The sequence below is a fragment of the Mixophyes fleayi genome, chromosome 6 (genome assembly GCF_038048845.1).
Source record: "Mixophyes fleayi isolate aMixFle1 chromosome 6, aMixFle1.hap1, whole genome shotgun sequence".
In the NCBI taxonomy this organism is placed as follows: Eukaryota; Metazoa; Chordata; class Amphibia; order Anura; family Limnodynastidae; genus Mixophyes; species Mixophyes fleayi.
The window spans coordinates 220,822,168-220,835,170 of record NC_134407.1 but is presented as its reverse complement, the minus strand read 5'-3'; the positions used below and the strand labels follow the sequence as shown (position 1 = coordinate 220,835,170).

Below are 13,003 nucleotides of genomic sequence, written 5' to 3'. Positions count from 1 at the left end.
GATATAAGTATATAAGACACTCACAGATGCTCTATAGATCATATACTGAAAAGTAACTTTGCTCTATTTACCTTACACTCCTGTGAGACCCTGTGATTTTCCTCTGTACAATCCTGTGAATTAAGAGGACGGGGACATCTCTCTGGGGTATATTTGTTACTGGATCCACCTGTAGGAAACACACAGTGACTGAATACATTGTTTTTAAGTGATTATCAGATGATGTTCGTACATTAACCTACACAACCTATAACTTAATAGGGAAAGCAGGAATGACTCCATATAAAAGTATATAAGGAGGCATCTTGTATATGTTCCAACCATAAAGTTATAGTCATACAGCAATAAACAGGCAGGATCAATGGGAAAATTCAACAACAATAAGCTCTGTAAATAAGGGGATAAATGTTATGTTATGTATGTCTTGAAAACTTGAATAAAAAAATTACCTGATTTAAAAAATAAGGGGATAAACATCTAGCAATACTGGGCCTGATTCATTAGTTTTTTACTTTGCACATAAGTGAAATACTGTCTATAGAACAATGTATTTCTAGAATCTCCACATATCCAGCAGTGACACAAAGCAAAGGGAACCAGTTTGTGTTTATCTGAGTAAGTCTCCAGTAATAACGTGTTCCCACTGCTTAACACAATTCAGGAACAGCTGCACAAATCCCAAAACATCCCCCAGAGGAGGGTCTGATCCCATACATAGAGCTCACAATGAGTCTGAGGATGGGAAACATCTTCTTGTTTAGGAGAGGACAGAAAATGCTTCACTTGATCACAAAGAGAGGAAATAAGTAGAAGGGAACCTACCAGGTGACTGTGGGCAGATGATGTGTAAGATCTGCCTCAGTATAAGTAGATAGATTACAGTGTAAAGTTGGGATAGGTCACATGATGTCTGTGTGCCCAAATACCTCACTGACTGCCTGGACCAAATGTAGTAAAAGGAGGAAGACACATAGGAAACTGGGGAAGTTGGTGAGTAATATAAAAAGCTTGAAGCTAAGCTGGGAGCAGTTGTCTGCCTAATATAACTTACATGCTTTCTCTATGTACAGAAAGGGAAGGTGCAGGTGGTAGTTAGAGCCGCTGAGCAATCAGCTGTGCACATTAAGCAATACAGAATGAAGGTGCTTTTATTGATATGGATGAGAGTTATCATTGGTGATGGGCAGCACGGTGGCTCAGTGGTTAGCACTCCTGCCTCACAGCACTGGGGTTAATGAGTTCAATTCCCGACCATGTGTGGAGTTTGTATGTTCTCCCCGTGTTTGGGTGGGTTTCCTCCGGGTGCTCCGGTTTCCTCCCACACTGCAAAAACATACTAGTAGGATAATTGGCTGCTATCAAAACTGACCCCAGTCTCTCTCTCTGTGGTCTGTGTGTATGTTGGGGAATTTAGACTGTAGCTCAAATCGGGCAGGGACTGATGTGAATGAGTCAGTGGAATCAGCGCGCTATATAAATAAATGGTGATGATGATGATGATTGGTGCCCAGCAAACCGCAGCCGCTATATTAACCCGGGAACCCGGTCACAGGGCAGATTACTGCGTCTGCACCAGTATCTTGTTATGTCTCACCACTGAGCCACCGTGCTGCCCATCACCAATAATAACTCTCATCCATATCAATAAAAGCACCTTCATTCGGTATTGTTTAATGTGCACAGCTGATTGCTCAGCGGCTCTAACTACCACCTGCACCTTCCCTTTCTGTACGCCTGCATAGAGAAAGCATGTAAGTTATATTAGGCTATTACAGACGTCCCTTGTACTGATGTATGAGAATGACAAGAGTGTGAGGAGGAGACTGGTCAGATGTCATAGCCCACAATGATTTCCCTCATTACTTTGTACTGACAGAGAAGGGTGTAGAATAAGAGATTGTTGTAGTGACTGAACAAGGAGAATATGTGACTATTCTGTAATAAGTGGTTATTACTGACCTGTGCTGATATCTGTAGGGATTTCCTCCTCCTTACACTGCTGATCACCTCTCACATACATAGTCAGATTTCGACCCTAAATAACCAATAAAATAACACTTTAATAATATCTGATTTCATTAATCAAGATTAGACAGAATAATATCAGTGTAATAGACACACACAGCTTCTCTACAGATCATATAGAGAAATGTCGGTTTGATATTATGATATATGGAGAGAATCTACATTCCATCTACCTGACACTCCTGTGGGACCCTGTGATTTTCCTCTGTACTCTCCTGTAAATAAAGAGGACGGGGACATCTCTCTGGGGAAGTTCTGTTACTGGATCCATCTGTAGGAGACACACAGTGACTGATATATTGTATTTTAAAGTGATTATCAGATGATGTTCGTACATTAACCTACACAACCTATAACTTGATAGGGAAAGTAGGAATGACTCCATATAACAGTATATAAGGAGGCATCTCGTGTATGTTCCAACCATAAAATTATTGTAATACAGCAATAAACAGGCAGGATCAATGGGAAATGTCAACACCAGTAACCTCTGTAAATAAGGGGATAAACGTAGTTTTTGTGAATTTTGAGAATTTCTGTATCCTCCATATTGAAATCTGGAGATAAAACGAGATATCCCTCCGAGGTATTCCTCTGCGTCTCTTTGCTGGAAATTAAATAAACGTAATTAAATAGATGTCTTTTTTCATTGAGAAGTAGATTTTCATACTATTAGTGAGTTCATGAAGTTTTTTAATTTGAATTTGCAAACTACAAACACTTTATTACAATTATGACTTGTGGAACAGATAATGCATTGGCTTAAAACATAACACAACTGCATTAGTAAGCACATTGCATAGACACAGCCTCAGTGACAGGCAGATTACACAGTCACATTGGATAACTTCAGCCAAATAACAGACTTTGGTGAGTAATATTTTGCAAGCATACATATTGCCCAGCCAGATGTGAGCTACATTATCTGTATATCCGATCCATGCACCTACATTAGTCGGAGTTCTCCATGTTGACACAATGGTAGCAAAAAATATCTAGTGAAGCAGCATCAATATGTCTTTCTGATCAACCTCTGGTAGTTTAGCCCTGCAGCCAGAGTCCTCCTACTAATTTAGACTGAAGATTGGATGGAGACAGGCACCGAGAGGGAAGGAGAACAGCAAGACCGAGGAGTAGAGCAAAGTAAAACATTGCAACAATGAAGGCACAGAGCAGAGGAGAGCATCGGGACAATGTAGAAGACTGGAGCAGGGCACAAATGGGCAACACCAAAAAGCAGAAGAAAGCATAATGGTAGAGCAGGATAGAGAGAGAGACCAGAAGATGAAGAGCATTCAAGCACAAAGATTGGACGTTAGCTATTGTGCAAGGACGGGGTATGTGGTTATAGTTCTTTGTGTGCAAAAGAAAAAGAGGATTATTTTTACTTACTGTAAAATCCATTTCCCAGATTCCATTGGGGGACACTGCGACAATGGGGTACAGTAGTAGGAGCCATCGTCAGTTTTATAGCAAAGCCCAGAAGAGAGGACCTAACTACGTGTAATACCTAGAATACCTAGAATATAAACAACAAAGAGGGAGAAGGGGGAAGGAGTGAAATGTCCCCCAATGGACTCAGAGAAATAGATTTACTGTGAGAAAAAAGTCCTCTTCTCTTCCTGCCAATGGGAGACACTGTGACAATGGGGACATTCCAAAGCTGACCGTAAGGTGGAATTGCTCTGAAACAGTGTGTAAGACCATGTGCCCACAGCTTGCAACAAACAAACTCTGGAAAAGGTGTGGACAGACAACCGCGTAGTGGGTCCAGTACAACTGTTTGGCCAAAGCAACCAGACGCGCTTCCCAGGAAGCACCCACTCTTGAGGACTCCAATGGGGCAGGGACTGATGTGAGCAAGTCTCTGTACATGGTTGCGGAATTAGTGGCGCTATATAAATAGCTGCTGCTGCTGATGATGAAAAGTTTGGTCTGACAAACCAAAGCTGTACTGTCCACATAGCCTCTGAGAGCCTGAACCACAGTCAGAATGTGCAAGGAACATCAGAAAATGGAAACTAGGACAAAATGTCGTAAGAACAATCTCCAGGTTCAAGGGAAATAGAAAGTCCCCTTCGGCACACAAGAGAACTTTGGGAAGCACCTCTCTGTCAAAAAGAAAAAAACAGAAAAAGTGACCTTCACTCCATGGAATATAAGCATTCCACACATGGTAGTAATTAGGAGAGGAATGGTTGACCACACCTTAGTCATTGTCTGCACCATCTTGGGGGAAGAAATCTCTGCCCAGAAGAATCACGGTTTCAGCAGCCCCAATACTAAAGTAGACATCAAAAAGAGGACCCTGGACCAGAAGAATCGGACAAAGAGGTACCATGGCAGGAGCGCCTAATCTTGGGCCACAAGAAGGTGGCCACCCTTAATGTTTGCAGCTTCTTTAACACCTGCAAGAGCATGGGAATGGCGGAAATAGATACACCCGGCAAAACTTCAAATGGATCGCCATGATATCCTTGTGTCTAGACCTGGGGTCTGTGGACTTTGAACCAAGAAATGCAGACACAATGCCAAGAGATATACCTCTGGCAGTCCCAAGTATTAAGCCAGCTGAGCCATCACATTTTTATACAGTTATTCTACACTTAGTGGTGAAAACCACACGAACACACACCAGAAAAGAATAGTAATAAAACAAAGAAGGTCTAATATTTCAGTGGATCCTGAGGCTGTATGGTAATACAGCCAATCTGGTCACTATAGGTAAAGAGACACACCACACACACACTACTCAAGCCTAAGCAAGATAGGACAGTGTGAAGTAGTAAACAAGTAAATCATTACAGAATGTCTCATAAGCAAACAATACCAGATGAGGGAACATAGCACAAGAGAAACAACACATTTGCAGGAAGCTTGTCTTCTTCACCGCTCCGTCACTATGACTGCACAAGCCGTTCTCTCCGATAAAGGAGACCCACTGCTGCTGGTCTGTGCACAAAATAAGTTAGAATTATATTTGGCACAAGTATCATGTTGCTCCGACTTTCCAATGGACTCTTTATTCTTGGAAGTTGTTTTCTCAGACTTAGAGAAATTTAAAACACAGAAAAACAATAGCATACACCAGACCCATGTTTCCTTATTTATATAAGAATTGTATACAATATATAAATGTCATCAATTTTTTAATAGAAAACAATATATGAATTCAACTATGAGTTACTGACACTGTAAGTGCAGCCAATCAACAAAAGACTGCACTGTCCACACTAGTGTTGCAGACTTTTCAGTGGACCCTTCAGTCTTGGAAGTCCTCTATATTGCGCACAGAACTTTGCTCACTACTGTGTTGCTAGGGCTGCACAAGCTGTTCATCAATATATGCTATGTTACTGCATAAAAATAGTCCTAATCTGCGCTCCCTATGATAGCAATATGTACAACAAGCTGCCAATAAGGAGAAACGAGGAAACCCCAAATCCTCACAATCACCAATAAAAAGAAAAACTCCTAGGCGCTGAACAAAAACAAACAAATAACAAAACACAATATGTCAAGGTGTGTAATACGAAATGCTTCTGGCCAGATAGCATTCACAACAGTAAATTCAATAATATTACAATAAAAACAGTAAAAACAAAAAAACAAAAACAATCAGTCCGGAAGATGCGGGGGTGATAACAAATGTCTCGTCACAAAGTCTCCAATACAAAATCCCTTAAAGGCTTTTCCGTCCAGATCCAAGCAAAGGAGAGATCCGTAGCCCCAACCTTCCAGCACAGTGTACAGTGTAATAAAATGTAAATAAGGACTTACTACAGCTTGATGGAAGTCCAGTATTGGAGACTTTGTGACGAGACATTTGTTATCACCCCCGCATCTTCCAGACTGATTGTTTTTGTTTTTTTGTTTTTACTGTTTTTATTGTATTATTATTGAATTTACTGTTGTGAATGCTATCTGGCCAGAAGCATTTCGTATTACACACCTTGACATATTGTGTTTTGTTATTTGTTTGTTTTTGTTCAGCGCCTAGGAGTTTTTCTTTTTATATGTTACTGCATAGTTGACCAGCCCTGCCTGCCTCACCACTTTGTATGGGCCGTCCCAGGTGGCCTGAAGTTTATTCCGCCACACAGGGACTAGCATCATCACCTTCTGTCCTGGGTTCGGCTTCCTATCGTGAGCATGGGCATCGTACCACTCTTGCTGCTAGTCTGGGCTCCCATTAAATGGCCTTGCACAAGCTGCGCTAATCTCGTCATCCTCTCCATCATCTCCTCTACATATTGCAGGATAGGCTGCTCATTGGCCTGGAACTTCTCTCCCAGCTCTCTCTAACCAGGTCTAGGGGGCCTCGTAAGGGGCTCCATCATGCTGGAAAAGCCATTGTTTGTCACCAAACTGTTCTTGGATGGTTGGGAGAAGTTGCTCTTGGAGGATGTTTTGGTACCATTCTTTATTCATGGCTGTGTTCTTAGGCAAAATTGTGAGTGAGCCCACTCCCTTGGCTGAGAAGCAACCCTACGCATGAATGGTCTCAGGATGCTTTACTGTTGGCATGACTCATGACTGATTGTAGCACTCACTTTTCCTTCTCCGGACAAGCATTTTTCCAGATGCCCCAAACAATCTAAAAGGGGGAAATGACTTTACCCCAGTCCTCAGCAGTCCAATCCCTGTACCTTTAGCAGCATATCAGTCTGTCCCTGATGTTTTTCCTGGAGAGAAGTGGCATCTTTTCTGGCCTTCTTGACACCAGGCCATCCTCCAAAAGTCTTCGCCTCACTGTGTGCATGCAGATGCACTCACACCTGCCTGCTGCCATTCCTGAGCAAGTTCTGCACTGGTGGCGCCGCAAACCCTGCAGCTGAATCAACTCTAGGAGACGATAATCTCCTTGAAGTTCTTGATGATCTGATAAATGGTTGATTTAGGTGCAATCTTACTAGCAGCAATATCCTTGCCTGTGAAGCCATTTTTGTGCAAAGCAATGATGACTGCATGTGTTTCCTTGCAGGTAACCATGGTTAACAGAGGAAGAACAATGATTTCAAGCACCACCCTCCTTTTAAAGCTTCCAGTCTGTTATTCTAACTTAATCAGCATGACAGAGTGATCTCCAGCCTTGTCCTCATCAACACTCTCAACTGTGTTATCGAGATTAACACTGACCTGATGTCCGCTGGTCCTTTTGTGGCAGGGCTGAAATGCAGTGGAAATGTTGTTTTTGGGATAAAGTTCATTGTCATGGCAAGGAGGGACAAATTGCCATCATGAAAACTGAGTCAGCAGACTTTGTGAAAAATAATATATATGTCATTCTCTAAACTTTTGGCCATGACTGTGCATTTATGTTTAAAAATCTAAATTTATAGGCGCAGTCCCTTTATTATGCACCAAAACACGAATCACTAGCAGAATTTACTACCACAGGTTGTTTCCTATTACAACATACATATTGAGAACCAGACATTAAGGAATTATTACACACGGAAGATAATGGGTAATGTCATATGTGATAGTGACCAGGGAGGATCCCAGAAAAATTCCTAGAGTAACCCGACATTAACATATCCCTTCACTTTCCTTTCTTTTTATAAGCTACATTGTATTATAGGTATGGAAGAGAGCTCCTCCAAGTAAATACTTTATTAATTCAATCTGGGTGACTTAATTAAAGTGTAATTTTTAGGTCTGCAATAACACGTGCTGCGGATGATACTGTCATTTCGTGGGTAATGTCCCATGGGCAATGCATATGCAGTAACGTCACATGGCTCTCATGCCTATGGTCAGGGATGGAGTCACTATTGTACTGATGTATGAGAATGGTCAGAGCTCTTGGCTGGTAGCACAATGATATGATTTGGTGAGTACAACATGAGTCTAATAGGGGGTGATGGCTCCTGACTACCCCACTGGGCAGATATATATTCTTCATTAGTTTGTGCTGACAGAGGAGGAAATAGCATAAGTGTTTGTTGTAGGGACTGAAGAAGTAGAATATGTGACTCTGTAATAAATGTTTCTTACTCACCTGTGCTAAAATCTGTAGGGAATTCCTCCTCCTTACACTGCTGATCACCCCTCACATACATCTCTTCTTCTCCTTCTATAACTTCTATCTTATCACTCAGATTGTCACTCTAAATAACCCACAAAAAACAAAATAACACGTTAATAATCTCTGATTTCATTATTGGAAAATAAAGAGAAGAATATCAGTGTATAGGACCCACACAGTTGCTCTAGAGATCATATAGTAAAAAGTCACTTTGGTATTTGGAGAAACTCTAAATTCCATCTACCTGATACTCCTGTGGGATACTGTGGTTTTCCTCTGTACAATCCTGAGAATAGAGGGGACGGGGGCATCTCTCTGGGGTATTTCTGCTACTGGATCCATCTGTAGGTAACATACATTTAGAGTCAGCTGTATATTAGCTTATGCTCTGTCTCACACTTTTGTGAAATTTGTGAAAACTGTTGGTAAACGACACAGAAATGCTGAGGAGAGCCATCATACCGAAATCAAGGCTGTTTCAAGGATCTACTAAACTACAATCTCTATTCAGCTGCTCGACCCCACTGAGCTCATCTGTCAGCGTCCTGGACCACATGTCTAAAATACAGAGGCTGCGAACTCCATTACCCCAGGAGAGAAGTCAACACTATCTGTCTATTCTCTCAACCTCCACCTTCATGTTGCTGACATTTATTGCCCCCTAGTGCCGTTTCCCAATTCTTTGACAACTCTGCTGCCTGGGTCACTCATATCCTATCTGTTCACCAGTCTACTCTCATACTAGACTATTTCACTGACAACCCCACTATCACTACTGCATAAAAATATTTCACTTACTTTCTCCTTTGTTCTCCACCAGTGGACTTATAATTATTAATAATTATATAGCGCCAGCATCCTCTCATGGACTTCATCTCAAACCACTGTGACGGACCTTGTCTGCTCAATCTATAAATTCTGTAAAGTTTTCTTCCTGCTCTGCAAACAGAACGTTCAGCCTCACCTTCATCATGCTCTCTCCACCTAAATATCCTCTACCCTTCCCACTCTGCGAACACAACATTCAGCCTCACCTTCATCGTGCTGTCCCCACCTAAATATCCTCTGCCCTTCCCACTATGCGAACACAACATTCAGCCTCACCTTCATCATGCCCCCCCCCACCTAAATATCCTCTACCCTTCCCACTATGCGAACACAACATTCAGCCTCACCTTCATCATGCTCCCCCCACCTATATATCCTCTACCCTTCCCACTCTGCGAACACAACATTCAGCCTCACCTTCATCATGCCCCCCCCCACCTAAATATCCTCTACCCTTCCCACTCTGCGAACACAACATTCAGCCTCACCTTCATCATGCTCTCTCCACCTAAATATCCTCTACCCTTCCCACTATGCGAACACAACATTCAGCCTCACCTTCATCATGCTCTCTCCACCTAAATATCCTCTACCCTTCCCACTCTGCGAACACAACGTTCAGCCTCACCTTCATCATGCTCCCCCCACCTAAATATCCTCTACCCTTCCCACTCTGCGAACACAACATTCAGCCTCACCTTCATCATGCTCCCCCCACCTAAATATCCTCTACCCTTCCCACTCTGCGAACACAACATTCAGCCTCACCTTCATCATGCTCCCCCCACCTATATATCCTCTACCCCTCCCGCTCTGCGAACACAACATTCAGCCTCACCTTCATCATGCCCCCCCCACCTAAATATCCTCTACCCTTCCCACTATGCGAACACAACATTCAGCCTCACCTTTACCATGCTGCCCCCACCTAAATATCCTCTACCCTTCCCAGTCTGCGAACACAACATTCAGCCTCACCTTCATCGTGCCCCCCCCCACCTAAATATCCTCTACCCTTCCCACTCTACGAACACAACATTCAGCCTCACCTTCATCGTGCTGCCCCCACCGCAACACCTAAATACTGTCTACCCTAACCACTTCTCATTTTCAGTAATACTACTCCTCTCTTCTATAACAAACCTTTCCTGACCTGCCAATAACAAAACTGTCACTTCAGCCCTAAGCAATGGAGCTTCAGCCACCATATACATATCTCTCACAATGCAAACATCAACCGTAACCCACCAGACAGACTCGCTAACTGCAGAAGTGCTTACGATCACAATTCAACAACATATTTCCTTGTGCAGAGTGTAGAATAGTCTTTATTACTCACTTGTGCTGATATCTGTAGATGTTTCCTCCTCCTTACACTGCTGATCACCCCTCACATACGTCTCTTCTTCTCTCTCTGTATCTTCTACCTTAATATCAGTCAAGTCTTCACCCTAATTAACCCACAAAACTTTAATAATACCTGATTTCATTAAATGAGATTAAACAGAAGAATATCTGTGTGTAAGACAACTCACAACTTCTCTAGAGATCATATAGACAGTAGTCACTTTGGTATTAGATAGTGAGATTCTAAATTCATCTACCTGACACTCATGTGGGATACTGTGCGCTTTCTCTGTATAATCCTGGCTGGAACCTCTCTCTGGGATACTTCTGTTGCTGGACCCATCTGTAGGAGACACACAATGACTGAATACATTGTTTTTTATGTGATTATCAGATGAAGTACATCTAGGTTGGCTTCAAAACTGCTCCTTGCTTTATAATAAATAAAACATTTCTCTTACCCAGTGATATGAGGGGTGGGGGATTGTCTATCATCATGTCCATGTACAGACCTTTGTGTCCTTCTAAATACTCCCACTCCTCCATGGAGAAATAGACAGTGACATCCTGACACCTTATAGGAACCTGACACACACAATGATACAGTCATCACCCAGACACATCCCCTGGTGTTACTGTATAATGTCCCATTCCCAGCAGTCACCTCTCCAGTCAGCAGCTGAATGATCTTGTTGGTGAGTTCTAGAATCCTCAGGTCATTGTCTCTCTCATGTATCAGTGAGTGAGGTGGAGGCACCGTGATGGGGCTCTGGGTCCTGCTCAATCCTCCTGACACACAGGGACGGCTGCTGGGTGTCTCACTATCACCAGATATCTTCTTCGCTATTGTATAATCCTGTGTATTGAGAGAGATATCAATTAAAAAGGTGAGAAATCCACCCATTTGAATACATTCTATTTTACAGATACAGCCCGTATCCTATATGTAACTGTTTCATATATACAGAAAGGTGGAGTGTATAGCACATATCTCTCTAGCAGCTATCGCTATCTTCACCGAGTCCTCCATATATGGCGGCCCTCACAAATGAATCACCTTCTGTAGTAGGTGTAGTGCAACCAGCAGCATGATGTGGATGTACGGTTTGGATGAAGAGACGATTAAGATAACCCGGCTCACAGAAGATGGCAGGTGAACGAAGACATTGCATATGGGAATCGGTCACAGGTAGGTAAAGAAACACAGAATAAGCTAGATGACAACGATTATAATATAATTGTTTCTATAGGATCTCACGGAAGTTAAGGGCCACAAATAATATTTCTGGGTACATCCAATCGCACACTCCTGATATACAAACTAGTTGAGAAATGTGTCCTTGTATTTTTCCAAGGTCACCTCTCCCTCAGGTTCATGTTTTATTATTAGAGATAAGAGCGATGTCACTGTAACATTCCCAGAACCCCTCACCTCTCCAGTCAGCAGGTAGATGATCTCCAGGGTGAGATTTAATATCCTCTCACTCCTGTTCTTCTCCATTTTCAAAGACTCTCTGACATCTCACAGATCAATTGCCTAGAAAAAAATTCATTATATTAAATATCATCAAATATGAAATACTAAGTAACCATTAAGTCCTTCTATTTTCCATAAGCCATATCAGTGTTTCTCAGAAGTTCCTCTGATCCAGCTTCACACAATGCTGTATTGCTTAAGGTTAAACCAATTGTCCTCTTGTGTCCTGGACTCCTGGTCCCAGACAACCATTTAGTGCATTGTGCTCCATTTGAAATTTGTCACAAATGCCTGAATTGGGGATTTATAGGATATTTTATGGGATATTCTATGTATTGCCAGCATAATATGATTTTTATACTTGCGTAAAATCTGTTTCTCCTAGTCCATTGGGGGACACCGGGAACATTAAGGTAAAGTATAGGTGAGATAGGCGTGTGGCACTTTAAGAAAGTTGTTAGCTAGCCCTAGTTCCTCCCCCTATAAAACTAGGGATGTGCATCGGCCACTTTTGGTGTCTCGTGTTTTGTGTTTTGGATTCGCTTGAGGTTTTGGGTTCGGATTTGTTTCGCAAAACACCTGACGAAAGGTTTTGGTTCGGATTTAAGGTTTTGGATTCGGATTTATTTTGAAAAAAACATAAAAAGTGTTAAAATCAAGTTTTTTTGGTTTATTTTCACTCCAACGCTATTATTAACCTCAATAACATTCAATAACAATCATTTCCACTAATTCCCAGTCTATTCTGAACACCTCACACCTCACAATATTGTTTTTAGTCCAAAACGTTTCACCGAGGTAGCTTTCTGGACTGCATAGTGCAGTGGTCCCGGTACACAATTTGGTACCGGGGCCACAATACCTCCGCCTTCAAATGGTCTGAATTCCACTGCACAGCTGCCTGCTCCTACATCCTCTGCAGCATATACAGGGTGTAGTTCGAGTGTGTCAATACCTCTTGTTTTTGACGATGACAGGTCATTTTCATTAATTTATGATTTGGCAGCAACAGTCAACGTTGTTTAATATCTGATACGCCTCTATCTGGACTGCATAGTGGAGTGGCCCCGGTACCCAATTTGGTACCGGGGCCACAATACCTCCTCCAACTTTCAAGTGTAGTGTTTATAATATATAAAAACTACAGTAGTTATAGCACGTCAATAACTCTTGTTTTAGACGACCATGGTACAGAGCATTCATCATTGAGATCCCATCAAGTATGTGAAAGACAGACAGCGTCGAAGTGTTATTTGTTGACTTTGTTAACCAAAAAATTGTCCCTGTTGCAAATA

At 42.1% G+C, this 13,003-nt stretch overlaps 2 protein-coding genes across 4 annotated transcripts in view; one reads left to right on the top strand and one right to left on the bottom strand.

Moving 5' to 3' along the window:
• The window catches only part of LOC142159934 (gastrula zinc finger protein XlCGF66.1-like), a 112,617-nt gene that overhangs the window by 77,141 nt on the left and 22,473 nt on the right, over positions 1–13,003 (top strand). The window lies entirely within an intron of this gene.
• The window catches only part of LOC142159810 (uncharacterized), a 60,979-nt gene that overhangs the window by 45,368 nt on the left and 2,608 nt on the right, over positions 1–13,003 (bottom strand). The window contains exons 2-11 of one of the 2 annotated variants that reach the window (XM_075214562.1): positions 11,664–11,768; positions 10,896–11,087; positions 10,693–10,816; positions 10,420–10,574; positions 10,224–10,335; positions 8,301–8,398; positions 8,030–8,138; positions 2,199–2,296; positions 1,960–2,035; positions 72–169 (exon numbers count right to left, since the gene is read on the bottom strand). In XM_075214562.1, coding sequence (XP_075070663.1) covers positions 72–169; positions 1,960–2,035; positions 2,199–2,296; positions 8,030–8,138; positions 8,301–8,398; positions 10,224–10,335; positions 10,420–10,574; positions 10,693–10,816; positions 10,896–11,087; positions 11,664–11,732 — 1,131 coding nt within the window. In that variant the 5' untranslated portion in view covers positions 11,733–11,768. The remainder of the gene's footprint in view (positions 1–71; positions 170–1,959; positions 2,036–2,198; positions 2,297–8,029; positions 8,139–8,300; positions 8,399–10,223; positions 10,336–10,419; positions 10,575–10,692; positions 10,817–10,895; positions 11,088–11,663; positions 11,769–13,003) is intronic. The other variant, XM_075214561.1, reaches the window with a different exon arrangement.